The following is a 25,634-nucleotide window of genomic DNA, read 5'->3' as shown; positions in this document are numbered from 1 at the left end:
ATCTGAGGCACTAACCAATGGGGTCCATGATCTTCACTGGGTTAGTTGCAGCACTTGGCTTGCCAATTCCAGCTCTATTCTCAGCCTTGACGCGGAATATGTATTCTTTATTTTCAATGACATCATTAATGATAGCTGTGCGTTCATGTGGTTTGGTCACCATGACAGGAGCCCAATTCACAGACGTCCTGTCACGGAGCTCAATAATGTATGACGTGATCTCAGATCCACCATCGGACAGGGGAGGTTCCCAGGACACTGTGGCTCCAAACTTATTGACATTTCCAACAATGACATTCTGTGGTGGGTCAGGAACATCTGTTAAAAGTATAAAAATTGTTAAAAGTAATATTAGATCACAGACTAGGAAGCACAGAACTGATGCTAAAAAAATCAGACATTCCTGGCTTACCAAACTTATTCTTAGCTTGAACTGCTTTATCAGTCTCAACGCTGGGTCCACTTCCGACTCTGTTGCGTGCACAGACACGGAAGAGGTACTTTGAGTCTTTCTGCAGGCCAGTTACACAATACTCTGTGCTGTCGGCACTGTCAGTGGCCAGAGTCCAAGTCTTGCGTTTGATATTGCGTCTCTCAACCACATATGCCAATATCTTGCTGCCACCATCACTATCTGGCTCTTCCCAGGCAATGCTGACCTCACCATCAGCGGTGTCAACAACCTGCAGGTTCTTCACAGGCCCAGGAACATCTGCAAAAGAAGACTTATGTGTGAGCAAAAAACTCTTAAAACAAGTATAGTTTTGTTTGTTTTATTTAAAAATCAAATATAACTCACCGACAACTTTTAGATTGATGAAAGCCTCTCCTTTTCCATGTTTGTTCTGGATGATAATTTTATAACGGCCTTCTTCTGACTTCTTAGGGTCCTTGAGTCTGTACTCTGTCGTGTCAGTTGAAGTGTGAATATTGTCCTTTGGCAAACTGATGTTGTCGAACAACCATTCGGCCTCAGCATGTGGGTATGCATTGTAAGGAACAGTCATAACGAATGGCTTTCCAGCATCTGTCACCAAGTCTTGATCCAAGGTTTTAATTGTTGGTACAGCTGTGGAGAAACACAAAGGCATTGTAAACATCCGTATGGTGAATCTGCATCTGATTTGCTTGTAAACATTCTATTTTTTCTCTTACCAGCAAGCTCAAGCTTGGCTCTGGCATCTTTGTCCTTGGCAATGACTCTGTACTCGCCTTGATCACGTGGCCTAATCTCACAGACCTGAAGCCTGTGAATTTTACCGTCGCTCATCATCTGGTACTTATCACCTTGAACAACGGTCATGTTGTTCCTTAGCCATTTGACCTCAACTCTGTCTTTGTTCAGCTCCACTTCATACACAACATCAGAGCCTGGGGGCTCAAACACATCTGTGGGTGGTCTGATGATCTCCACTGGGGTCTCTGAAAAGAGGTGGTAAGACAAAAAGTGATTGCCTCTCATATAAAAGACTAGAATAACATAATACATAAGTACTAGGGCTGTTAAGGATGACATTTTACTGTGAGTTTTCATATTAAATATGCCCCCTGAATCATATGCATATTAGATCAAAAACTTTCAGCAATGCTAAATTCTAAATAGAAATTTTTAACATAAAAAATAAACAAGCTCACCCTCAACAAACAGACGGGCTCTTGTTTTTTTGTCGTCTACTCCACAGGCATATTCACACTCATCATCGGGTCTGCACTCCTTGATGTGCAGTCTGCATGTCTTACCATCTCTCTCAAACTGATATCTTAAAATGAAACACAAAATGCAGGTTACACATATTCAACAACAACAAGCTCCTAACTGAAGAACTTACAACAACAGAAAGCATCTCACCTGGGTCCTTCTCTGATCTCCCTGCCGTCTCTGTACCATTTGATTTCAGCCTTCTCTTTGGAAAGTTCACAAGTGAACTCGGCATCCTCAAACTCAGTGATGGTTTGATCTTGGAGCTGAGCGGTGAAGTCAGTGGGTGCCTCGCTGATGATCAGCTCTGCAGAAGCTTTATCAGCTCCGCCGACTACAGTGTATTCACCCTCGTCTGCAAGGGTGCAGTCTTTAATGGTCAGAGTGTGTTTGTCTTTGTCCACGCGATACACAATACGTTTGCTGAAAGTGATCTCCTGACCGGCCTTCATCCACTGGACTGTCACATTCAGTCTGTTCACCTTGCATGAAAAGCTGATGCTTCGTTTCTCCTGCGTGTCAACATCCTCAGGGGGAACAATGATCCTAAGATCTTCCTCTGCAGAGCGTAAGATATACGAGTCAGAATCAAAACTAGTGTGGGGTGTATAAATGAAACACATTAGACATTGTTTGTAAAGCACTGCATATGCCTCTAGGCCAGCGTTTCCCAACCCTTTCCCTCGGGGCACACCTTCCAGAATGTTTTAGATCTCTCCCTATATGAAACACCTGATTCATGAGTTGCAAAATGTACTTCTAAAATCCTTCCAGGAACATTTTGGAAAAGTAGTATAATGAGAACTTTATCACTGTGCATATGAAAAATGCATCAAAAATAATGTTTAGGTACTGCATATTATCAGGGCGTCATACCTTGCACAATAATGCTGGCAGCGCTCTTTGCTTGTTCACCACGCTGGTTGGTCAGCATAATGGTATAGTTGCCCTCATCTGGTTTTTGTGTGTCTTTGATCCTCAGAGAGAAAACATTGTCTTTCTGGACCATGATAAACTTGCTACTTTCAAATAACGTCTCATCATTCTTCAGCCATTTGGCTTTGGCGCCCTCAGTGTTAACTTCACAATTGAGGACTGTCTCCTGTCCTTCATTTGCTATCAAGTCCTTGAGCGGGGTAATAATCCTAAGCTTTTCTGTAACACAGCAAACACAGCACAGCAAAAAATGAGAATCATAATTTTTAAGGAATATAACTGCATTTAAAAATGTAAATGTGCATGTCAACACACCGATTACAGTCAAGTCGGCCGAGGCTCTTGTTGTTCCAATAACAGCTATGAAGCCTCCCTCATCCTTAAGCTCACAGCTCTTGATGACAAGAACCCGCTTCTTGCCATCAGAAATGATGTCAAATTTGTCATCTGACTGAAGCTGCTTGTCACCCTTTAGCCATTTCACTTCATATGTGTCCTTAGAGACCGAGCACACAAATTCTGCCTTTTCACCCTCAACCACCTCCTGGTTTTGAGGCCTGGAGATAAACTCAGCGGCAAGCTCTGAAGAAACATTAAACGTTACTGCATTAGGCAAAGTGCAATGTTTCCAATAAGGTAGATCGCTATTGGATAGAACTAAACCTTACCATTAATCCTTAGGTTCCCTGTGGTTTGTGAGCTGGACAGTTTACAGTGGTATTCTCCTGCGTCTTCCATTCGAAGATCCTTAATGATGAGAATTCTCTTTTTGCCATCAGCAATGTGTTCATATCTGCCAACTTCAGGCAACTCTTGGTCACCCTTGTACCATGTAACCTCTGCATCTGGCTTGGAGACTTCACAAATCAGTTTGACGCTGTCTGTTTCAGTGCCCTCAACATTAGCCAGGTTCTTTGTGAATCGAGCCTCCTCCTCTGTAATACGAGAATTCATTTTTTAAATCAATTGGCTGCCAAAACAAGCTATGCATCAAAGTTTTGAGTAAAAAAATAACACCTACCAATGACAGTGAGCATGCCAGAGGTCTTGGAGGTCCTGGCGTCGCATTCATATTCTGCCTCATCATCAAAGACAGACTTGCTTATGATGAGAATACGTTTTACTCCTTCAGAAATGATCTCATATTTCTTGCCTTTTCTGATTTCACTTCCATCTTTGAACCACCGAACCTAAAAGTGTTAAGTCAATGATGGGTTTTATATTTGTTTGTGTCAATACAATCTACAGTATGTACAGCTGAATTGAGAAGCAGAATAATTTAAAGGAAATTAATCCAATTCAATGTAGGACACCTTTGCATTTTCACGTGACACTTCGCATTCAAATCTCGCAGATTCCTTCTCTCTGACCTCAACATCATGGAGCGGCTTAGTGAGCTCAACATGTGGAGCTGAAAATGAAAAGATAATCATTTATTAGTACTTACAAATGCAACTCAAATACTTGATTTTGGCTTTTCATTCTGAATGACTTACGTTCAACATTCAGGAAAGCTGAAGTCTTGAACTGCTGAGCGTCACAGGTATATGTCTTTGAGTCATCAAGTGTGCAGTCATGGATGATAAGTTTTCTCTTACGGCCGTCGACAACCATGTCAAACTTCTTGGTTTTGCGTATTTCCTGTCCATCTCTGAACCACTTGACCTCTGCGTTCTCTCTGGAGACTTCACACTCAAGCTCAGCAGTGGCTTCTTCTTCTACGGTCTGGTCCTCCAGGGGTTTGGTGAATTCGACTGGAGGCTCTGTATGGCAAATTATTATCATTATTTTGGTTACAATGCAATAAAGTTATCATTTTGAAAGCTAATATTTCCAAACACTAATGTAACCATTTCTTCCACTTTGTTATCTATCTGATTTTCAAACACTTAAATACTTTCTGAGCAGACATCCTTGCCATTGATAGGCAAATCACTTTGTCGAAAGGTCTGTTGTGTTGGTGTCACTTGAGCAAAAGCAAGTACTAAAAAGCATGTACTAAAACCAACACTTTAAACTCCAACTGAAGCGCTAAAGAAGTGCTTAGGGCATATATGTGTTTTTCATACACCTGTTTGTTATATATATATGACTAAAGCCAATCATATAAATGGTGAATGAGCCTTTGTAATGTAGGTCCAGCATGAATTTTCTAAACTGGTCTAAGCTGGTTTATGCTTATTTGGTGCTGGTACTGCAAAAAAGCATTTTTGTCTTTTTTTCTAGGAAAAATATCTAACACTTCTTTAATCAAGATACATTTTCTTGACAAGAAAATGGCGTAAGATATTAAGTCTTGTTTTATAAAAGAGAATATAAGAATAAGGGAATTTTGTGTTTAAAACAAGCAAACAAAAAAATCTACCAATGGGGTGAGAAAAATAAACTTGAATTTAGTTTTACTTTTTTCTTAAGTACCTAATTCAAGTTTATTTTTCTCACCCCATTGGTAGATTTTTTTGTTGTTGCTTGTTTTCAACTCACAATATATTAATGAAATGCTGGTCTTTTCAACAAATGGCACCTACCGTTTACAATGAGCTGCGACTGTGTCAGGAAGTCCTTTGCCGTGAGCTTTACTTCACCGGCCTCTGTCATGTTTACATCTCTGAGGGTCAGTGTGTGTGTTCTGCCTTCTGCTCGGGTCACCACCTGTGCAATCAAACCAATTGATAAATCAGTCACCCTTTCCCTGTCAACAGTGGGGAGAGGCTATTTACTGCCCCATGCCAACAGACATCAGCAGCTGAGAAACATGAACGGTTCTCAGTTTCACAACTCTGCTTTTTCCACCATGTTCCCAGAGAGCCAATTTAGGCACTATTACATTTGGCTAGTGGAGCTTTAATTTAATATGAGCTTAGGATATAACAGATAAGGTATATGAATAATATAAATTGGAATGTTGTATATGATTTGTATGCAAAAAAAACTTACAGACAAAACAGAACAAAACCAAAAAAATACAACTGCAGAGACCTCTTAAACAGTAGTAAATCATAGCAATTCAAGGGTTTTACTATTCACAACTCAGTACTACTGACAAAGTCATGTTAAATAATGCCAATAATTACAATAATAATGCCGCCCCACACAAAGTATTTTGCATTTGTAAACAAAATAGATAACCCATTCCTGCTTAGTATAAAGATGCCGGAAATTAGAAATAAATACTAGAAAAACTGTATCTTCCTTTCGAATGACAGTAACTGTCTAAAATGTCCAAATTAGGCTTCATTATTTAATTTGAACCGAATTATCTTGTATTCTTACAATCAGTAATCTTTAACATACCAGAATCAGGAATACAAACAGATCCTGGATCAAGGTTATTGTCACAGCATGCATAGCCTTGTACCGCAACCATTTCATATGCTAAATTCATTAAGATACAAATATAATCCAAAATTATACTATTTACAAAAGACATGATAAACACATGACACACATGATTAACATAAATGCCCACACTTTAGCAAAATCTATCCTACATCTGTGCATACATATGTATACATACATTTACAAACTATGTTTGTAAAAAAAGGCCTCTTGCCACCTGCCATTGCACATACACTCTTGAAGCAGTTAAAAATAACCAGAGGAACGCTTGCAGGGCAGAATAGCCCTGTGTGTTATCTAAAAACCTGGATCAAATGCTCAACTGGTATCCTGATACCCCAGGCCCTTATATGAAGAAAGCATTTAACATACAGACCCATTTCACAAGCAATATGTAAAAAACGTTAATAATGATCTTGCAAATAGTTCAAACGACATGCTAGAGATAAATGCGCTTTAACCAAAGCATCATTTTTCTGGCTGTACTAGCATCCCATTAGCAATTAACCATGTTTTGAAATCACTCAGCGACCATCTTGAATTGAATAATCCGTCAACGGCTCCGATACAGATTACAAAAACAAGCCAAAGCAACACTTAGTACTTACAAAAGGCACATCAATAAAGAATAAAACATTTGCACTTACTCTGTCGCTTGGTTCTAGCTTTGTACCCCCTAGGAACCATTCCACAGGTATGCCCTCATAAGACAGTTCGCAGTCAAAGGTTGCAGTTTCTCCCGCTGTGACTGTTACATCCTTGAGAGGCCTCAAGAGGCCTATCACTCGTGCTTTGGATTCAGGAGAAGACATTGTTAGTCACCTCCAAAGTTCCAAGGGACAGGTTAATCCTTTAACTACAAATCCACATCGCGCTTTCCCACTGACAACAGGCTGCTGCTCTGGAGCCTCCAGGACAAGTGGGATTTAAGAAGAGAAGGACTTGTGTTGGGGACCTAGTTCATTTGCATATTGAGTTTCCTTAATATGTATATGGTAAGAAAAAAACTTGGAGGGGAGGTCTGGTAATCCTCTGCCAATCACTGACAGAGCTTCTCTAGATATGGCATGTAGCTTCTAAAATAACCACAACACCTGATTGGCCACCAGCCCACCCCCTGTAAAGACATCAGGCTTGGCAACATGCTACTGTCAATCAACCAGCTGGAATTTTCCAGGAAAAGGAGAATGTTGGGGCATAGGTTACTTCATTTATTAAAATGCCCACATAATTGCTGAGGATTGCATGTCATAACAGTGGCTTGCTTGTTAGTATTAAACAAACGAAAGGAGCCGAACCAAAAATCGAATCGACTGGCAAACTGCCTGTAACATTAATCTCCGCCATAATATTTTTAACACCTACTTATCATGGCATAATACCTGTCAGCAAAATTTATGGCCTTATCATCCACTGCAATGACTGATTATTTAACTAAATTTGACACACAAACTTTAAAGGCAGAGTAAAATGTCTTTTTGTAATTTAACCTGTTATTGTTTCAAATAAAGTACGGTTCCACCTAAACTGTAGCATATCACCGGCTAAAAATATGTCTTGTGTAAGAAGTGGTTATATCACTCTTACCTTTAACTCTAAGCTGAGCCCTGGATTTAGCATTAGCAGCACTGAAGTCCACGCTGCCAGCCATGTCCATGCGCACATTGTAGAGAATAAGCATGTGCTTGGTGCCTTCCTCTTTAATTTCACAGTCCTGATTAGTGAACAAAAACGAAGCATGAAATCTCATTACGCAGACACAATTTACATTATTTCAGATAAAACAATAGCAAATTTTCATATACCGTAATTATTGGAATGAATGTGCCATATACAATTATTCAAATCTCAGATCTAACACATTTCATAGACACTAAAATGTCCAAAGAAGCTGTACAGTAGGTTATGTTAAGTATTATGTTAATATTGAGTGTTATGATATTGAGAACCCACACTTTGTAGCCCTATTGCAATAGAAATTACCGATGACTGGTGCAGAGCCTCTTCTTTGAGTTTCCAGTTTCCATGGACATCCTCCTCAGAGATTTCTGTCTCAAAGCGAGCGGTCTCAGTCTCTATGACTTCCACACTGTACAGTGGACGGACAACTTTGATGTCACGTTCTGTAGAGGACATGACAAGAAAGGTGGAGGAAGTTACAGAAAATGCCTTGGATTTCACTGTATAGCCATTTTACATACTGTACTAAAAATGCTTCAAGCAAGAAATACCAATTAGCTAATGCCATAAAACAACAAGAAGACAAGTCTTATCTTATTTTAAATATATTTGAAATAGCCACAGAAAAAAGAAACCATTCCAGTTTGCCATTAATTAGCATTTCTGCATGAATTGTTGCAATTTTAGTCCAGTGTCTGTTGAATTTCAACAGAAACAAACCTCAGGAATGACAAAAAGTCAATCAACAGCAATGTGAAAGACTGAGAGAAGACAAAGATGCATGAAAGTTGTGAAAAAATCAGGCTTATTCAACCATTTATTCATTTTTTAACTGATTGTAAAATACATGTAAAATCATTATATTGTGTTGTTTAAAGTAAACAGAAATATGAACTTGTTTTCTTTGCAGTGTTTAAGATCTGCAAACATTGCATCTTTTTATTGTTTTTGACCAGTTTGTCCCGCTTCAATTTTCTGCGAATAAATGCAAAGGAAATTTGGATTTTAGAAATGTTTTAGAAATGTTGTTCAAAGGTTTGGGGTCACTTCCTTATTTAGATTTTTAAATAACAGTTCACTCATCAAAACTACAGTGTAACTATAGAAATTGTGCTGTGACCAAAATAAATCACAACTATGATATTTTAGTCTCTACAGTGTGTAGCTACCATTTACCTAAAATTTGCACAAATTTTCTCTTGACATTATATCACCCTGAGATACTTTTTCAACTGGGCTCCTACTGGTTGCTTTTTCTTCATTATTTCCTCAAAGTAGTCCATTTCTAAAACATTTTAATCAAATTAAATGTGCATTCTGTAATAAAAGAAACTAACATGTTTGCACATTTTTATTTTTGTCTGCAAAACTGGTTTAGTCATTTGCGCATAGAGGAAAAAGGACAAAAATAATTGATTAACGTTTTTTTACAGGATTCTGACAGAAAAGTAGATGCATACCTTCAATGTTAAGTTTGGCTGCTGTTTTGTCAGAGCCGCAGTCGCACACATATTCCCCAATGTTGGCCTTCTCTGCCTTCCTCACAGTCAGGATGCGTTTCTTTCCTTCAGCTTTGATAAGGATGTTCTTAGAGGGAATGATCTCCTTCCCATCTTTGAACCATTTCACCTCGGCAGCAGATTTGCTCACTTCACACATCAGTACCACCTCATCCTTTTCAACAGCAGTGTAGTCCTGCAACTTGGTGGTGAAGTAAGGCTCTCCCTCTGTTGATTTTCAAGAGAACATTTTGTTCATCCACTCATTTGTCATTTTTGTATGTAGCTGAGTGTCTATGAAAATGTTAAACACTTACCAAGTACAGTGAGCATGGCCTCACACGTTTTTCCAAGAGCTTCGACTTTGATGAGAGAAGTGTCATCAATGGAGACCTCTTTGAAGGAAAGTGTGTGGATCTTGCCATCCTCGGACAGGTGCACGACTTTGCTTGGATGCAGACGCACATCATTCTTGTACCAGGTGACCTGAACCTTCTCATGAGAGAGTTCAATTCTAAACTCGGCTGTCTCGCGCTCTTTAACGGTGACGTCTTTGATAGGTCTTACAAACTCAAGACGGATGCCTGTGGAAATTTGCAAGCACGGGATTTAGCTTGGCAGGTAGTGAAACAGCTGTAAAATAAATCCTTTATTTTAATAAAAAATTACCCTGGATAACAAGTTTGGCAGATGTCTTCTTGTCTTCAGCCTCAAACATATACTTAGCCTCATCTTCATAGGCTGCGGATTTGACCACCAGAGTGTGCCTCTTGCCCTCTTGGAGTACTTCAAATTTATCATCAGTCGTAATCTCCTGAGATCCTTTCAACCAACGAAGAGTCTTTGGCTGTCTTGAGACCTCACACTCGAATCTCGCCTCATCCTTCTCATACACATGCACATCAGTCAGAGGTGTCACGAAGGTAATTGGAAGCTCTGCACATAAACAAAATAAACAAATCAATGGCATCAACAAAACACCAACTAAATTAAAAAACTATTGTCCAATAAAAATGCCCAATAGTCTAGAATCAAACAGTCCACAAAAAATTGTCAGGAGGTACCTTTCACTTTTAGATTTGCTGAACATTTTGCATTAGCACCCTGGAATGAAACCTCTCCGGTTTGGGGTACTTTGCAGTTGTACAAAGTTAAGATGTGCTTAGCGCCATCCTCAATGATTTCAACATCCTGTGGCAATAAAAAGAAAACACAGAATGTAATCATATATGTAACACAAATGTCACATCTGTCAGAGTTTCCAAATTTCTAAAACCCTTACAGGTGATGGGGAGAGGACTTCTCCATTCAGCTTCCACTGGCCATGGACATCATCCTCTGAGATTTCCACCTCAAAACGAGCAGTCTCACCATCAAAGAGCTCAACGCCGTACATGGGACGCACAACTTTGATGTCACGAGCTGAAAGAAAGCATCATTGGTGAGCACAAGCTTTATCAGAATGCTTAAAAACAATCAAATTTGTGAACGTACCTTCAATGGTAACGGTGGCCACTGTTTTGTCTGTCCCACAATCGCAAGCATACTGGCCTTTGTCTTTGTCTTCAACTTTCTTAATGCAAAGCATTCGTCGTTTGCCGTCAACTTTCATAGAAACCAACTTGGAGGCTTTAATTTCAGTTTCATTGTGAAACCACTTCACAGGAACGTCTTTGCTCAGCTCGCAGTCGAGCGTGACCTCGTCTTTTTCAACTGCAGTATAATCTTGCAGTTTGACTGTGAAGTATGCATCTCCCTCTGTATGAGCACAAATCAGGTTTTTAATAAACAGTAAAGAATCATTGAAAAACAGCAATTTTTCTCTTGGGGAATAAACAGACATTAGTAGGATAGCTCATTAAAATATGAACACTTCTGTCCACCACAATATATAAAACTAATCATAAAAGGTTACCTAGAACCGTCAGGTTTGCTGTTGTGGATATTCCTTTAGCCTCTGCTTTTATTAGGCAAGTGTCATCTAGAGTGACATCCTTGATTTCTAATATATGTTTCTTTCCATCAACATGAGTAAGTAAAGTTCTGCTCGGATGCAGTTTGGTTTCATTTTTGTACCACGTCACTGGTACATTCTCGTGAGAGAGCTCAAGCTCAAACCGAGCCATTTTACCTTCCTTAACCGTTTGATCCGATATCGGTGAGATGACTTTCAGCCGCATACCTATAATGTGTTAGTCCGTTGTAAAACCAATTTAGCTTGTTAACATAGAGGACAACAAACATTTGTGAGCAGACCCACATGGGGACAGAAATCGCTTGAACCAAGACTTACCCTCAACTGTCAGTTTGGCTGTTGATGTTTTACCCAACACCTCAATAGTGTATTCTCCCTCATCATCAAACTCACAATGGTTTATGACCAATATATGTTTCTTTCCATCATCAATGATATCATATTTTTGGTCTGATGTTATAATATCATATCCTCTCAACCACATGACTTTGGGCACATCTTTCGTGATAGTGCACTCAAATTTCGCCTGTTTCTTTTCATGCACAGTAACATCCTTCAAAGGGACTGTGAAGTCCATTTCAATTTCTAAGAGTGTGAATAAAAGTTATCAAAATAACATTATTTTTCACCCTCATCAGTCTATTTTTTTTTGTTTCCAAAATAAATGTATATGCTAATTATTCAAGTACCTTTGACTGTTAGCATTGCACTTGTGATGCCGTTCAAAGCTTGGTAAGAGACTTCACCAGCTTGGTCAAGTTGAACATTTTTCAACGTAAGGAATCTTTTCTTTCCCTCCATTCTGATATCACATGTCTGCGGATGAAAAAGGAATGAAAGTGTTCACAGATGTAAAAAACCTACGTAAAATAAATAATCTTTTTCAGCTTTGTATGTTCTTACCGGGGACCTTGTCAGAACCTGTCCTCTAAGTTTCCATTCTCCAACCACATCTTCTTCAGAAATTTCAGTTTCAAAACTGGCCTCCTCTTTCTCAACCACCTCAATACTAGCAAGCGGCTTCAAGATTTCAGCTTCACGCTCTAAATTATTACCAAACAATTAGAGTATTTAATAGAATAAAAACAGTCTTCCACAGTAAGCTAACAAATATACAAGACTGCATAACGCACCTCCAAGAGTGAGTTTTGCTGCATATCTGCGACCCTCAATTTCAATGCCGTACTCTCCGACATCATCAGGTTGAGCATTCTTGATTGTAAGAGTGACTTCTTTTCCATCCTTCTTCACCTCAAATTTATCTGAAGGCTCCATTGGGATTTCATCGTTACCCTTGAACCACTTCCAATTGGGAGTGTCCTTGAACAATTCACCCTTAAAAGTAGCTGTGGCCTTGGGTTTCACATGCTGATCTCTCAAAGGTTTCGTCAACCAATCTCTGATGATTTCTGTAAATGAAAAATGAAATTAGTGTCTGTGAAATATAAACATTAAAATTCATTAATTTAAATACATCTATCCTCATACCAATGATCTTGACATTGACTTGTGTCTTGAGGTTCTCGCACTCGCAAGTGTAAACACCGGCATCGTCATCATTTGAGTCGTGGATTGTAACGGTACGCTGCAGCCCGATAACGTTGATGGCAAACTTGCCAGCAACTGGTTTGAGCTCTTTGCCATCCTTCTTCCAGACCACATCCCTGTCCTTGCTCAACTCACAGGTCAGGTACATTGGCTGGCCCTTGATCACAGACATTTCCTCTTCCAGATTCTTTGTGAATTTTACAGGTAACTCTATTAAAGAAAAATCAGGAGGAAATGTCAATTCATGGGTAGCGCTAACATGTTTAATCTTGTGCTGTCAATAGGTTGTTTGCAAACACATGGTTTTTATGACGCGCAAGGCACGGCTGGAGGGCAGTAAGTGATTTTCCTCCACAGGAATTTACTATCACAAACTCAAAGTACCTATGTTTAATGACCTGAACAACGACCAGGTAAGCCCAAATTTCTATCAAACCTTACTTGTAATAAACATTAAAAGAATGAGCCCTTATTAAATGGATAAAGTGAAAAATCTTGAGTTTCTTCCCCATAGAAGTCCATTGTAAGGAAACAGCAAGATTGCCTGTGGTGCGTCAAGATTGGCTGTGCTGTGGGCTCTTGTGATAGTGAGAGAAGTTGAGGTGTGTTTGTTTGTTCACGACATTTCAATGATGGATGTTATATAAACAGTCGATTGAACAGTCAAAAAAGACGCAAAACATAGGTATTTTGAGTTTGTTATGGTGAATTCCTATGGAGAAAATCACTTGCTGCCCTCCATCGGCACTTCGCACAGTGCTGTGACGTCATGTGCAAACAACCTTTAGATTAAAAAAAATGAATCGCAATTAATCACACATTTCTTCTGTGATTAATTGTGATTAATCGCACATAACATGAATGTTTTTAAATATACTTCTAAATTAAATTCAAAAGAATTCTCATTAAAGCTACAAAACACATTGAATTCCTCTTTTCTTTTGTTCTTTGATTAACATAAATGACAGGAGTCACAGCAGCAGGTTTAAGAATCCGGCCCCTTTAAGAGCTGCCGCTCTACGCAGATCTGACTCATTCAGAACTCTTTGCATTCATTTAAGATTTTACACTTAACGCGTTAAAGTCTGTGCTTACGAAAATGCTAGACAAAACGGGCTTTCTGGCATAATCTTGTGTGTTTTTGTTCATTCAAGCATGAAAGAAAACTTTGGTCCGCTGTCTGATAGACTCCGAAAGAGATTCACTGACACAGCCTTTAGCCTGTGACCGTATACACCAGACTAGACCGTGCCGCGTCCCACAGCTAGAAGCTGTCTATCTAAACTGAACACGTCAAAAAGAATGTTTCAAATCACGCTTAAATGGTTTAAAGGCCATTACGTGAATAAGAGGGTGATTATATAAAGTAATGCTAGACAAAGGATGACAAAACAAACAGGTGCTGTGTTAATTGCATTAAATATTTTTTACACGTTAATCTGAAAAAATTAATTGCATGCTTTAACCTGTTAAAATTGACAGCCCTAGTTTATACATTTCTTTCAAATTCCAAAAAAAGTGTTGCCTTTAAGATACGTTTAAGAGATCACTGTGAATTTTTATGTATAATCAGTGCATTACCTTCAACAACAAGTTTAGCTGTTGAGGTCTTCTCCTTGTTGCCAAGTTTCCCGACACATGTGTACTCTCCAGAGTCAGAAAGCTGTACATCAATGATAGCCAGTTTGCGGTCTTTGCCATCAGAGGTAAATTTGTGTTTTGGACTCTCCCTTAGATTGCTTCCATCTTTCATCCAGGTGGTGATAGCAGTAGATGGAGAGATCTGGCACTCAAATACAACAGAGGAACCGACGGACTCAGCTTCCTGCAGCACGATATCTTTGAGCTCCTTCACAAACTTCAATGGGACTGGTTTGAGTTGGAACCCAATTTGAGCATCTCCTGGAGGTTTGTCACCTCCAGCTCCAGGTTTGAGTCCTCTACCCCTTCCGCCATCCCCAGGAGAAGGAGTTTGTCTTGCTGTTATGCAAAAAAAGGTTTAGTAGAAAAATAATTTAAGCTAAATACACATCACAAAAAACACATTCAGAGCAATGTATACTTTATTAAAGATGAGACATACTGTATATGAAAATAAGAGAACTTACGTCTCAAGCCTCTGCCTTTTCCAACTTCTTCTTTAGGTTTTCCCTCTGAAAAACAAAATCAATTATTTCCAATTCATGGTAATCTAGTGTTCAATAATTAAGAATCACTTGGAGAGAAAAGAAGATATAAACAAAGGGAATGGTATATAGCTGATAAAATCATGCTTCCAAATAATGGGAAGTTAGATGGTAAATTATGATTCCAGTGCAATGACCTACCCCCAAGAGGTTATATTTTGTTGTTCAATGAAGACACAAACAACAAACAAGATGAAAAGACATTAAAACACAACACACATGCCACAATGAAGATTGAAGACCAAGAAGAAGGCACACAAGATTTAGCAGTTTTATGAAGATGGACATGGATGTGGAAATGGATATTATCAAGTGTAAAAACAACAACAGGGAGCTGATTTCCACAGCAGGAAAATGAGTCATTCATTGATGTAGTCAATAGCCACCCTCTCACCTCGTCTACCTCCTGGCATCCCAGGAGTTTCAAGTGCCCCTTCCTCCAAATATTCAGAGCCTTCCGAGCCATAACTGTCTTGAGAAGCAACCTCCCATCCCCAAGCTTCATCCTCATCTTGAGGTTCAAATTCAGCCTCAGCTTCTTCTTCAAATACTTCCTCCTCAAGTTGAGTTGGCACTTTTGTAAGCTCTACGGCTCCAGGAGTCAGCTCCTTCATGACTGGAACTTTCTCAGCTTCAGAAATCATTGCCGTTTCTTTAGGTTTGTCCTCCTTGGGTGAAACCTTCTTAGGCACTTTTTTCAAGGTAACAGCTTCAAGTGACTCTTTGGGTGAAACCGTTTTTGGCTTCTTTGCCAGATCCTTGCTAGGCTTTTTCTCCACAGAAACTGGCTCAATTGGTTCTGTTTTCTCAACTTTAGGTGAAGGAATCTTTTTGGGCTCCAAATCTTTCTTTGCAAGTTCAACTGGTTTTAGAGTTATTTCTTGTTTCTCCTCAGGCTCTTTGGGTGAAATGCCCTTTTTGGTGACTACAGGCTTTTTCTCATCTTTCTTGAATGGTTTTAGAGTTATTTCTTCTTTCTCCTCAGTCTCTTTAGGTATAATACCTTTTTGGGGGACTATAGGCTTCTTCTCATCCTCCTTTGGCGTAACTTCCTTCTTTACAGGTGTAACCTTCTTGGGGAGCGCCTTTTTGTCATCTGTAGGCTTTATGGTTGGCATCTTCTCACCCTCCTTAACTTTGTCTGGAGTTTCCTGAGTGTCAACCTTTTTCTGTGGAGTACTTGGTTCTCTTTCAATTTTAGCTTTTGGTATTTTACTAAGTGGAGACAACTCTATTGGTTTTTGTTCTTTTGGTTCTTCAACCTTTTCTGGTGGTGACTCAGCTGAAGGCTTTTTCGCAAATGGCTTCAGCTGAACCTTTTCAGGCTCCTCAGATTGAGGTGGAATTTTCTTTCCTTTAAATAACTTTTGTTTAGTATCGGTGTCTACTTCATCTTTTGGAGGTCTGGTAACAGGCTTTACTATAACTTCATCTGGTTCCTTTTTGTCAGAAATGGGCGGCTCTTCTTTTTTTGTGAGGACAACTGGTCCTTTTGGCTTATCAACCTTCTCAGGCCGCTCACTGTCCTTGGATGTACTTGGTTCCTTACGTTTTTCAAAAGATATAGATTTTCTTTCTTTTTCATCTTTTGGAGGGGCCTTCTCTGCCTCAGGTGGTGGTTTCACAGGTTTCTCAAATGGTTTTAATTTGACACTTTCTTCGTCTTTAGTGTCCAATGGTAACTTCTTAACCTTTTTCAATGCTAGGCTAGGCTCCTCAGGAATATCTTCTTTAGGAACCTTTGCTGCAATCTTCTTCTTTGGTTTTTCATCTGCTTCACTTTCTGGTTTTACCTGCTGTGGTTCTTGAGCAGGTTCAATGGGCTTCTTTTTGCCAACCTCAGGTGGCATTTTTTCAACACGCTTGATAGTTTCATAACTCTCAAGATGCATTTCAGCCTCATAACTTTCAGTAATTATGACCTGAGTTTTAGCCTCAGCATACACTTTCTGGCTTTCTTCAAGCTCCTCTACTTGTGTTTTGAGCACTTTCTTCAGTTTTATCATTTCTTTGTCTTCCTCCTTATCTTTGGATACCCTTGAGACTTTCTTCAAGGCTGGCATTTCAATCTTTTCCTCTTCTTTCTTCACTCTAAGAACTTTGCCTTTAGATTCGGAAATGTATTGCATTACTCAGCGAACAAAAGAAACACAAAAACAACCATAAACACAACACTGACACTTTGGGGTCCTAATACAACAAACACAAATGACAAAAACACAACTCAAGATAAAACATAATACACAAGACTAAATAACACTGATAAAAAGACAAATGGACAAACAGGATACTGACAACATACAACATATTTCAATACAAATAACACAGTTCAGAATTTCACCTACAATCACAAATTCAGTTTGAAGGAAGATTTCATCTAAAAACCCAGACCACCTGTGGCAAATGGTAACAGGTTTGAATATTCTTACCTTTCTTCACTTGTCCGGGTGCAGAAACTGGTTCCTTTTCAGCAGCTAATTAAAATATAGGGTTAAAAAAAACAAGTTACAATAACAAAATAAAGTATCTATAAATAAAATGGAAAAAAAGGTGCTTCTATTAGCATCAATAGTGTGTTTTGGTGTGACATTGATAATAATTCATACAGTAGTGTTTGTGAGCAGTGACGTGCACAGACCTCTGTTATGGCATATAAGTGGGCAATTTTTAAATAAATCACTTGTTAATGGCAACTCCAAATTTACAGGTAACTATTAGATTATTTCTCATGATGACCAAAGGGGCACTTTTTACATTTTGAGACAACTCTTCTGTGCATGCCACTGAAACATGTGACCTCTCTCTTAGCACGATAACTTATTTCATTATGTGGAAAAATAATGTTGTGTAGATTGCTCAAAGATTTATACATACCTTATACACATATAGACATAAATCAGAAACGCATACAACACACAACATGACAGACAGTTTTGCACAAGTTTACATTTTAAGAAGCAAATTGTGACCTACCTTTTATTAATATAAATTTTGTTATAAAGGTACATCTTAAAAGATCTATTATAAAATGTAGGAGAATCTTGTTGAAGGATCTCTATATCAGTACCTTCCACTGGTTGGACAAGTGGTACTGGCTCTTCTTTTGGAGCAGGACGTGGTTTCTCAGCCTCTTTGGGGGAAGGAACTTTAAAAGAAATTTTATACACAAGATAAGATTTCTAAACTAATTTCTGTCCGGCCCATTACAAGACTGTAGACTTGTGTTGACGACAATACCTTTTGTTGGAATTCTCTTCTCTTCCTTGGGCTTAGGAATGTCTTTATCCTCAGCTTTTTTATCACGCTCTTTAACTTAAAATAGAGCGTAGTTTGATGTAAGAATTCACGTTTAGATAACACAATGTAATGAAAGAAAGGGAAATAAAAACCTCTATCGAGGTTAAGAAATAGACTCTAGAAACAAACATATTTTACATGCATGACATACAACACATACCTGTAAAACATTCTATCTTAGATTTGTAAAGTAACAAGAATTAAGAAAACATAATCCTGGTGTTTGTTAAGAATGCATGAAAAGAACATCCAACATGTAACATCACTTTAAACTTGACAGGACGTGCAAGCACTCCAAAGAGACTTAAATCACATAAAACTGGGACAAAATCAAAGAACTACTTCAGTTAAAACAATATTTTTAACAACAGCTTTCTATGCATGTGGTACAGCATCTGACTGATACTTAGTAAGTGTGGTTTAGCATGATCCTTTAATTAAGAACATTTAATTAAGACAACATAATCTTGAGGACCAATACACAGAATAATATTAAAGACATACAGTAAATACAAATAATAAAGAAATGAATACAAATAGACAGTGTATTAAGGCCCTCTAATGAGGTCAAGGTTATATGCTAATACACAAATATCATTGTTAGACAAAACATGGTTAAAAGTTTATCACAAACACATCAAACAAATAAAATACCTTCTAATGGGAAAACTGTCTTTTCCTTTGGCACCACTGAAGGCTCTACAGATGGTTTCTTTTCAACTGCGTAAATTACAAATTTCAATTTGTTATGAAGTGTTGATAAACAAACAAGACCTTAGGCAACAAAAAACATACGCAATACATACAACATTTGACTTAACATAAACAGCCTTGTAAAACAAACAATGAAAAGAGACCAACATAATTTGACAAACAGTACAACATAATGTTTAGTTTGACATAAAAAAAGATTGTTGATGTTAATATAATTCCCATAGTACCTTCTGGGTGAGCTACTTCTTTCACAGATACAGGTGTCTTCTCTGGCAAAGGTTTCTTCTCTGGTTCTGCCACTTTAAATAACAAATGAAGTTGTATTATGATCCACAAATGTTGGTAAATTTACTATTAGGCTTTGTTTGTTCATCGGGTTTTCAAAAATGTCCGATTCTTGAAGAATATCAGACAAACAACATACCACAGACAAACATAGGCATAATACCAAATACACATACTGTTGATTTAAGGGGCATATAACATATGACCTTTACATAATCATTAGACAATACATGACTTGCAGACAAGACGGAACATTCATGTTTGTGCAAATGTTAGTGTTGTTTCTCTTTCACGGTTAACATGGGTAGCGGAAAGACAACAAGAGGTTGCTCAAAGAATCAAAATGCATTGATGAGTTGGGGCAACTGCAGCATTTAATGCTTCATAAGATGTGTTGCAAGATCCTTTTTGGTGTAAAGCATTTCTTCCATTTCCATATAAATATTCCACTTTTTCATCCAAGATAAAAAAATTCCAAGATGGAGACATTAACAAAATATCCTCCAGTATTTTTCAGTGGCATCCCCAAAAATTGCTCAAAAATCCATCCAAAAAAAGAGACCGTATAGGCAACAAAGGTAACACTCACTTGTGTCTAATGTTGGGATTCAAGGCTTGACAGGTTTTCACATTTTACTATCTGGTGATTATCTGGTTCACATTTTATTTTCTGGTGAATACTAATATCCATTTATAGACTTTCTTATCTTACCTGTCATTAAATGTGCTTTAGAAGGCTCTTCACCAGAAATTATTTCCTCATCCTAAAATCTTTTGGAATCACTGCAATTTCTTTTGAAGAATCATCAAGTTTTGAAATTTGTGTACTGTCAATTCCTGGACCAAGTTTTTGATTTTCTGGTGATTTTTCATCATTCCTCTGGGCAGAAGCAGATTCTTGATGTTCTTTAGAGAACATCAAGAATGATGTGCAGAATGATGTGCAGAAGAATTTGCTCAGATGTTTGTTTTGATTGTAAAAGTCATCCTACTCATTTACATTATGTTTACACTCATAACCACTGTCCTTAACTTTAAAAGCATTATGTTAGCTCTGTTTATTATTTTCTATCTTCCCTATCATTATATGTGCTTTATGAGACTCTTTACCAGATAATTTATCTATTCTTAATTTTTCTGAAGAAATGTTATCTTCTTTTGGAGAATCCTCCAGTTTTAAATTTTCTGGACGATGTCTTCTATCATAATGTTTTTCTTTTTGATGTTGGAAATCCTCCATAGAAAGACCTATCTGCATTTTTCTGATTGCCTGATGATATAACTTCATCCTTCTGGACAGAAGTGGGTTCTTCGTGATCTTAGACGTGCAGAAGAATTTGCTTAAATATTTGTAATTATTCAAAAATCATTATGTTATCTCTATTTATTTCTTATCTTACCTTTTATTTTATATAGTTTAGAATACTCTCCACTAGATAATATTTCATCCATCTTTAAATATTTTAAAGATAGTATTTTCTTTTGAAGAATCTTCCACGTCAGTCTTTTTTAAACTGTCAATATCTGGGATATGTCTTCCATCATATTATATTTCTTTGTTTGAAACAGGTTTTAGATCTAGGAAATCCTCTTTGGAGGTTTCATCCATCACCACTGATCTAGTTACAATTTTCTGATTATCTGGTGATGTGACTTCATCCTTCATTTGGATAAAAGTGGGCTCTTGAATATCTTGGATGTGTAGAAGTATACACACAACATAGGACCCAAGAAATTGGCAAATAGGAAGATAACATTTTCATGAGAAAGATGAACCGTAGATCTGGTTAGAGATATATTCACTTCAAAATTGTATATAGTTGCATGTGCAGTTCTCAGATCAAGATACCTTTCTCTCTTTGAATGAATTTTTGTTGAGAAATTTCCTCTGTAATATGAGAATGAGGAGAAATGAATTCTGTCTGAGCCTTTGAAGCAAAATTAATTTAAGAGCCAAGTTAACACAATTTATAAATTCTACACTCATTCTTAAGGGGCATTTTCTAAATATGTACCTTTATCAGGCAAAACTACACTGTCAGCGATCTGTGGTATTTTCCCAACTTGGACCTTCCGAGGTTTAGTTTCAGCCACTTGAAAGACATTAAAGACTGTTGTAATCAGTAAATGCCACAAAATAAGAAAAACGCGATATGCAAGAAAAAGAGAAAAAAGAAAAGATGGCAAAAAAGAAAGATAATGATGATTGATTGTGATGTACCTTCAGGCTTGTGATGTTCCTTTGTAAGTGAAAGAGTTTTATCTCGCTGTCTTTTTAACTCTCCTTTCTCAGACTCAACCCCTGTAGAATCCACTTCAATTTAAGAGAGTATTTAATTCTCTATTAGCACAGGTTTAAGAAAATTCACATCTATAAAATCAAGAGATCACTCTAGCGAGTGGTAAGATGTTAGTAAAATGGAAAATGCAGGCACTAACTGAAACAGAAAAGGGGGTAAGTAAAACACATCTATGAGACCACACACATAAAGTACCATACTAAAGATATTAGTGTAAAAATTAGTATAAGTTAAAAAAATCCCACATAATTTCAAAGAAAATTCAAGATTTTGAAGAAGAGGAAAATGAAGACAAGGGCTGTCATTGTACCTTTTGTAGGAGCCACCTGTTTCTTTTGGGGTATAATATCTTCATCCTTTTTAGAATGAAGACAAATCTCTTTCTTTTGAGGCAAAATAGTTTCCTCTTTTTCATGTACAGCAACTACTTCCTTCTTTATCAGCATAATGTCTTCTTTTTTCTCAGATGTAAGCTCAGAAAGCACAATTTCTTCATCTTTTCTAAAAGGAAGAGTGGAATCTTTCTTTTTGATTATAATTTCTTCATCCGTTCTAAGAGGGAGAGTGACATATTTATTTTGAAGCACAGTTTCATCATCCTTTCTAAGAGGAAGAGTGTTATCTTTCTTTTTGGTTACAGTATCTTCATCCTTTCTTAGAGGAAGAGTGGAATCTTTCTTTTGAGGCACAGTTTCTTCAACTTTTCTATGAGGAAGAGTGACATCTTTCTTTTGAGGCACAGTTTCTTCATCCTTTCTAAGAGGAAGAGTGACATCTTTCTTTTGAGGCACAGTTTCTTCATCCTTTCTAAGAGGAAGAGTGACATCTTTCTTTTGAGGCACAGTTTCTTCATCCTTTCTAAGAGGAAGAGTGACATCTTTCTTTTGAGGCACAGTTTCTTCATCCTTTCTAAGAGGAAGAGTGACATCTTTCTTTTGAGGCACAGTTTCTTCATCCTTTCTAAGAGGAAGAGTGACATCTTTCTTTTGAGGCACAGTTTCTTCATCCTTTCTAAGAGGAAGAGTGACATCTTTCTTTTGAGGCACAGTTTCTTCATCCTTTCTAAGAGGAAGAGTGACATCTTTCTTTTGAGGCACAGTTTCTTCATCCTTTCTAAGAGGAAGAGTGACATCTTTCTTTTGAGGCACAGTTTCTTCATCCTTTCTAAGAGGAAGAGTGACATCTTTCTTTTGAGGCACAGTTTCTTCATCCTTTCTAAGAGGAAGAGTGACATCTTTCTTTTGAGGCACAGTTTCTTCATCCTTTCTAAGAGGAAGAGTGACATCTTTCTTTTGAGGCACAGTTTCTTCATCCTTTCTAAGAGGAAGAGTGACATCTTTCTTTTGAGGCACAGTTTCTTCATCCTTTCTAAGAGGAAGAGTGACATCTTTCTTTTGAGGCACAGTTTCTTCATCCTTTCTAAGAGGAAGAGTGACATCTTTCTTTTGAGGCACAGTTTCTTCATCCTTTCTAAGAGGAAGAGTGACATCTTTCTTTTGAGGCACAGTTTCTTCATCCTTTCTAAGAGGAAGAGTGACATCTTTCTTTTGAGGCACAGTTTCTTCATCCTTTCTAAGAGGAAGAGTGACATCTTTCTTTTGAGGCACAGTTTCTTCATCCTTTCTAAGAGGAAGAGTGACATCTTTCTTTTGAGGCACAGTTTCTTCATCCTTTCTAAGAGGAAGAGTGACATCTTTCTTTTGAGGCACAGTTTCTTCATCCTTTCTAAGAGGAAGAGTGACATCTTTCTTTTGAGGCACAGTTTCTTCATCCTTTCTAAGAGGAAGAGTGACATCTTTCTTTTGAGGCACAGTTTCTTCATCCTTTCTAAGAGGAAGAGTGACATCTTTCTTTTGAGGCACAGTTTCTTCATCCTTTCTAAGAGGAAGAGTGACATCTTTCTTTTGAGGCACAGTTTCTTCATCCTTTCTAAGAGGAAGAGTGACATCTTTCTTTTGAGGCACAGTTTCTTCATCCTTTCTAAGAGGAAGAGTGACATCTTTCTTTTGAGGCACAGTTTCTTCATCCTTTCTAAGAGGAAGAGTGACATCTTTCTTTTGAGGCACAGTTTCTTCATCCTTTCTAAGAGGAAGAGTGACATCTTTCTTTTGAGGCACAGTTTCTTCATCCTTTCTAAGAGGAAGAGTGACATCTTTCTTTTGAGGCACAGTTTCTTCATCCTTTCTAAGAGGAAGAGTGACATCTTTCTTTTGAGGCACAGTTTCTTCATCCTTTCTAAGAGGAAGAGTGACATCTTTCTTTTGAGGCACAGTTTCTTCATCCTTTCTAAGAGGAAGAGTGACATCTTTCTTTTGAGGCACAGTTTCTTCATCCTTTCTAAGAGGAAGAGTGACATCTTTCTTTTGAGGCACAGTTTCTTCATCCTTTCTAAGAGGAAGAGTGACATCTTTCTTTTGAGGCACAGTTTCTTCATCCTTTCTAAGAGGAAGAGTGACATCTTTCTTTTGAGGCACAGTTTCTTCATCCTTTCTAAGAGGAAGAGTGACATCTTTCTTTTGAGGCACAGTTTCTTCATCCTTTCTAAGAGGAAGAGTGACATCTTTCTTTTGAGGCACAGTTTCTTCATCCTTTCTAAGAGGAAGAGTGACATCTTTCTTTTGAGGCACAGTTTCTTCATCCTTTCTAAGAGGAAGAGTGACATCTTTCTTTTGAGGCACAGTTTCTTCATCCTTTCTAAGAGGAAGAGTGACATCTTTCTTTTGAGGCACAGTTTCTTCATCTTTTCTAAGAGGAAGAGTGACATCTTTCTTTTGAGGCACAGTTTCTTCATCTTTTCTAAGAGGAAGAGTGACATCTTTCTTTTGAGGCACAGTTTCTTCATCTTTTCTAAGAGGAAGAGTGACATCTTTCTTTTGAGGCACAGTTTCTTCATCTTTTCTAAGAGGAAGAGTGACATCTTTCTTTTGAGGCACAGTTTCTTCATCCTTTCTAAGAGGAAGAGTGACATCTTTCTTTTGAGGCACAGTTTCTTCATCTTTTCTATGAGGAAGAGTGACATCTTTCTTTTGAGGCACAGTTTCTTCATCTTTTCTAAGAGGAAGAGTGACATCTTTCTTTTGAAGGACAATTTCTGCATCTTTTCTAAGAGGAAGTGTGACATCTTTCTTTTGAGGCACAGTTTCTTCATCCGTTCTATGGGAAAGAGTGACATATTTCTTTTTAAATACAATTTCCTCATCCATTTTAGGATGGTGAAGAGGCTCTTCCTTTTTAGCAACAGGTACCACTTTCTTTTTTAGTTGAATCTCTTTTTCTTTTTCTGGTTTAGGCTCAGAAACCAGCTTTATCTCTGACACAAGTTCCTCTGTTTCAAGAATTGTAATGAACTCCTTCTCAGGAAAAATGTCTTTTTCCACTAGTCTGACTGTATGGGACATTTTCTTCCGTATATGTGCAATTTCTTCCTCATCAGGAGTGGAAGTAACTTCCAACCTTTTAAGTATCTTTTCTTCGTTGCCCTCTAAAGTTTGTGTATAAGTTCTTTCTTTCTTCTGAGGCACAGAATCTTTTTTAGATGTACTGACAGTCTGCTTTCTTTTGAATGAAACTACTTCTTCTGGGGTCGGTGAAGGAACGATTTCCTCCTTTTGAGGTACAATTACCTGCTTTGCAGTAACCATCTCTTTTTTGGTCGGTGAATCTACAATTTCTTTTTTAAGAACAACAACAGTTTCTTTTTCTTCATGTTCTTTGACCTCTTCAAATTTACTAACAGCAGCAGTTGGTTTCTTATAAATTATTTCTTCAATCACATCTTCTCTCTGTGTAGCCGGTAATGAAGGGACCTTTGGTTTCTTGGATGGTTCTTCTACTTATAAAGAATATTAAAGTTAAGATTAAGGCGTTAATTTATTTTAAGAGAGAGACAAAAGTCCCAAAATAAAGATAATTTAAAGACAAGAAATAAACAGATGCTAAATAGGTTTGAGGTTTGGTTTCATTTAAAAGACATTAAAAGGTTGTTGTGCTCAGTACACCTGCAAGATATGAAGAAAAGACGGTGTGCAACAGAGAAAGAATGATAAATGGTATTTGATTTTGATGTACCTTTAGGCTTCTCGTGTTCTCGTGGCAGTGAAAGAGTTTTGTCCAATTGTCTTTGCCACTCTCCTTTCTCAGACTCAATCGAAATAGAATCCAACACAACTTAAGAGA

At 37.8% G+C, this 25,634-nt stretch overlaps 1 protein-coding gene across 1 annotated transcript in view; it reads right to left on the bottom strand.

Annotated features, from left to right (window-relative positions):
* Window positions 1-25,634, bottom strand: part of ttn.2 (titin, tandem duplicate 2) — a 159,458-nt gene that overhangs the window by 73,821 nt on the left and 60,003 nt on the right. The window contains exons 91-126 of the mRNA XM_057335761.1: window positions 19,101-19,172; window positions 18,814-18,879; window positions 18,100-18,174; window positions 17,930-18,007; window positions 17,292-17,336; window positions 15,257-16,966; window positions 14,785-14,829; window positions 14,258-14,656; window positions 12,617-12,886; window positions 12,262-12,537; window positions 12,032-12,171; window positions 11,818-11,944; window positions 11,447-11,713; window positions 11,069-11,335; window positions 10,648-10,911; window positions 10,436-10,575; window positions 10,218-10,344; window positions 9,823-10,089; window positions 9,471-9,737; window positions 9,115-9,381; window positions 7,958-8,097; window positions 7,562-7,688; window positions 6,622-6,764; window positions 5,164-5,287; window positions 4,132-4,398; window positions 3,949-4,046; window positions 3,657-3,825; window positions 3,304-3,570; window positions 2,951-3,217; window positions 2,576-2,854; window positions 1,850-2,258; window positions 1,636-1,760; window positions 1,156-1,422; window positions 800-1,069; window positions 413-712; window positions 16-318 (exon numbers count right to left, since the gene is read on the bottom strand). Coding sequence (XP_057191744.1) covers window positions 16-318; window positions 413-712; window positions 800-1,069; window positions 1,156-1,422; window positions 1,636-1,760; window positions 1,850-2,258; window positions 2,576-2,854; window positions 2,951-3,217; window positions 3,304-3,570; window positions 3,657-3,825; window positions 3,949-4,046; window positions 4,132-4,398; window positions 5,164-5,287; window positions 6,622-6,764; window positions 7,562-7,688; window positions 7,958-8,097; window positions 9,115-9,381; window positions 9,471-9,737; window positions 9,823-10,089; window positions 10,218-10,344; window positions 10,436-10,575; window positions 10,648-10,911; window positions 11,069-11,335; window positions 11,447-11,713; window positions 11,818-11,944; window positions 12,032-12,171; window positions 12,262-12,537; window positions 12,617-12,886; window positions 14,258-14,656; window positions 14,785-14,829; window positions 15,257-16,966; window positions 17,292-17,336; window positions 17,930-18,007; window positions 18,100-18,174; window positions 18,814-18,879; window positions 19,101-19,172 — 8,724 coding nt within the window. The remainder of the gene's footprint in view (window positions 1-15; window positions 319-412; window positions 713-799; window positions 1,070-1,155; window positions 1,423-1,635; window positions 1,761-1,849; window positions 2,259-2,575; window positions 2,855-2,950; window positions 3,218-3,303; window positions 3,571-3,656; window positions 3,826-3,948; window positions 4,047-4,131; window positions 4,399-5,163; window positions 5,288-6,621; window positions 6,765-7,561; window positions 7,689-7,957; window positions 8,098-9,114; window positions 9,382-9,470; window positions 9,738-9,822; window positions 10,090-10,217; window positions 10,345-10,435; window positions 10,576-10,647; window positions 10,912-11,068; window positions 11,336-11,446; window positions 11,714-11,817; window positions 11,945-12,031; window positions 12,172-12,261; window positions 12,538-12,616; window positions 12,887-14,257; window positions 14,657-14,784; window positions 14,830-15,256; window positions 16,967-17,291; window positions 17,337-17,929; window positions 18,008-18,099; window positions 18,175-18,813; window positions 18,880-19,100; window positions 19,173-25,634) is intronic.

The sequence above is a fragment of the Triplophysa rosa genome, linkage group LG6, assembly GCF_024868665.1.
Source record: "Triplophysa rosa linkage group LG6, Trosa_1v2, whole genome shotgun sequence".
NCBI classification, from domain to species: Eukaryota; Metazoa; Chordata; class Actinopteri; order Cypriniformes; family Nemacheilidae; genus Triplophysa; species Triplophysa rosa.
This window is presented reverse-complemented; position numbering and strand designations above follow the sequence as displayed.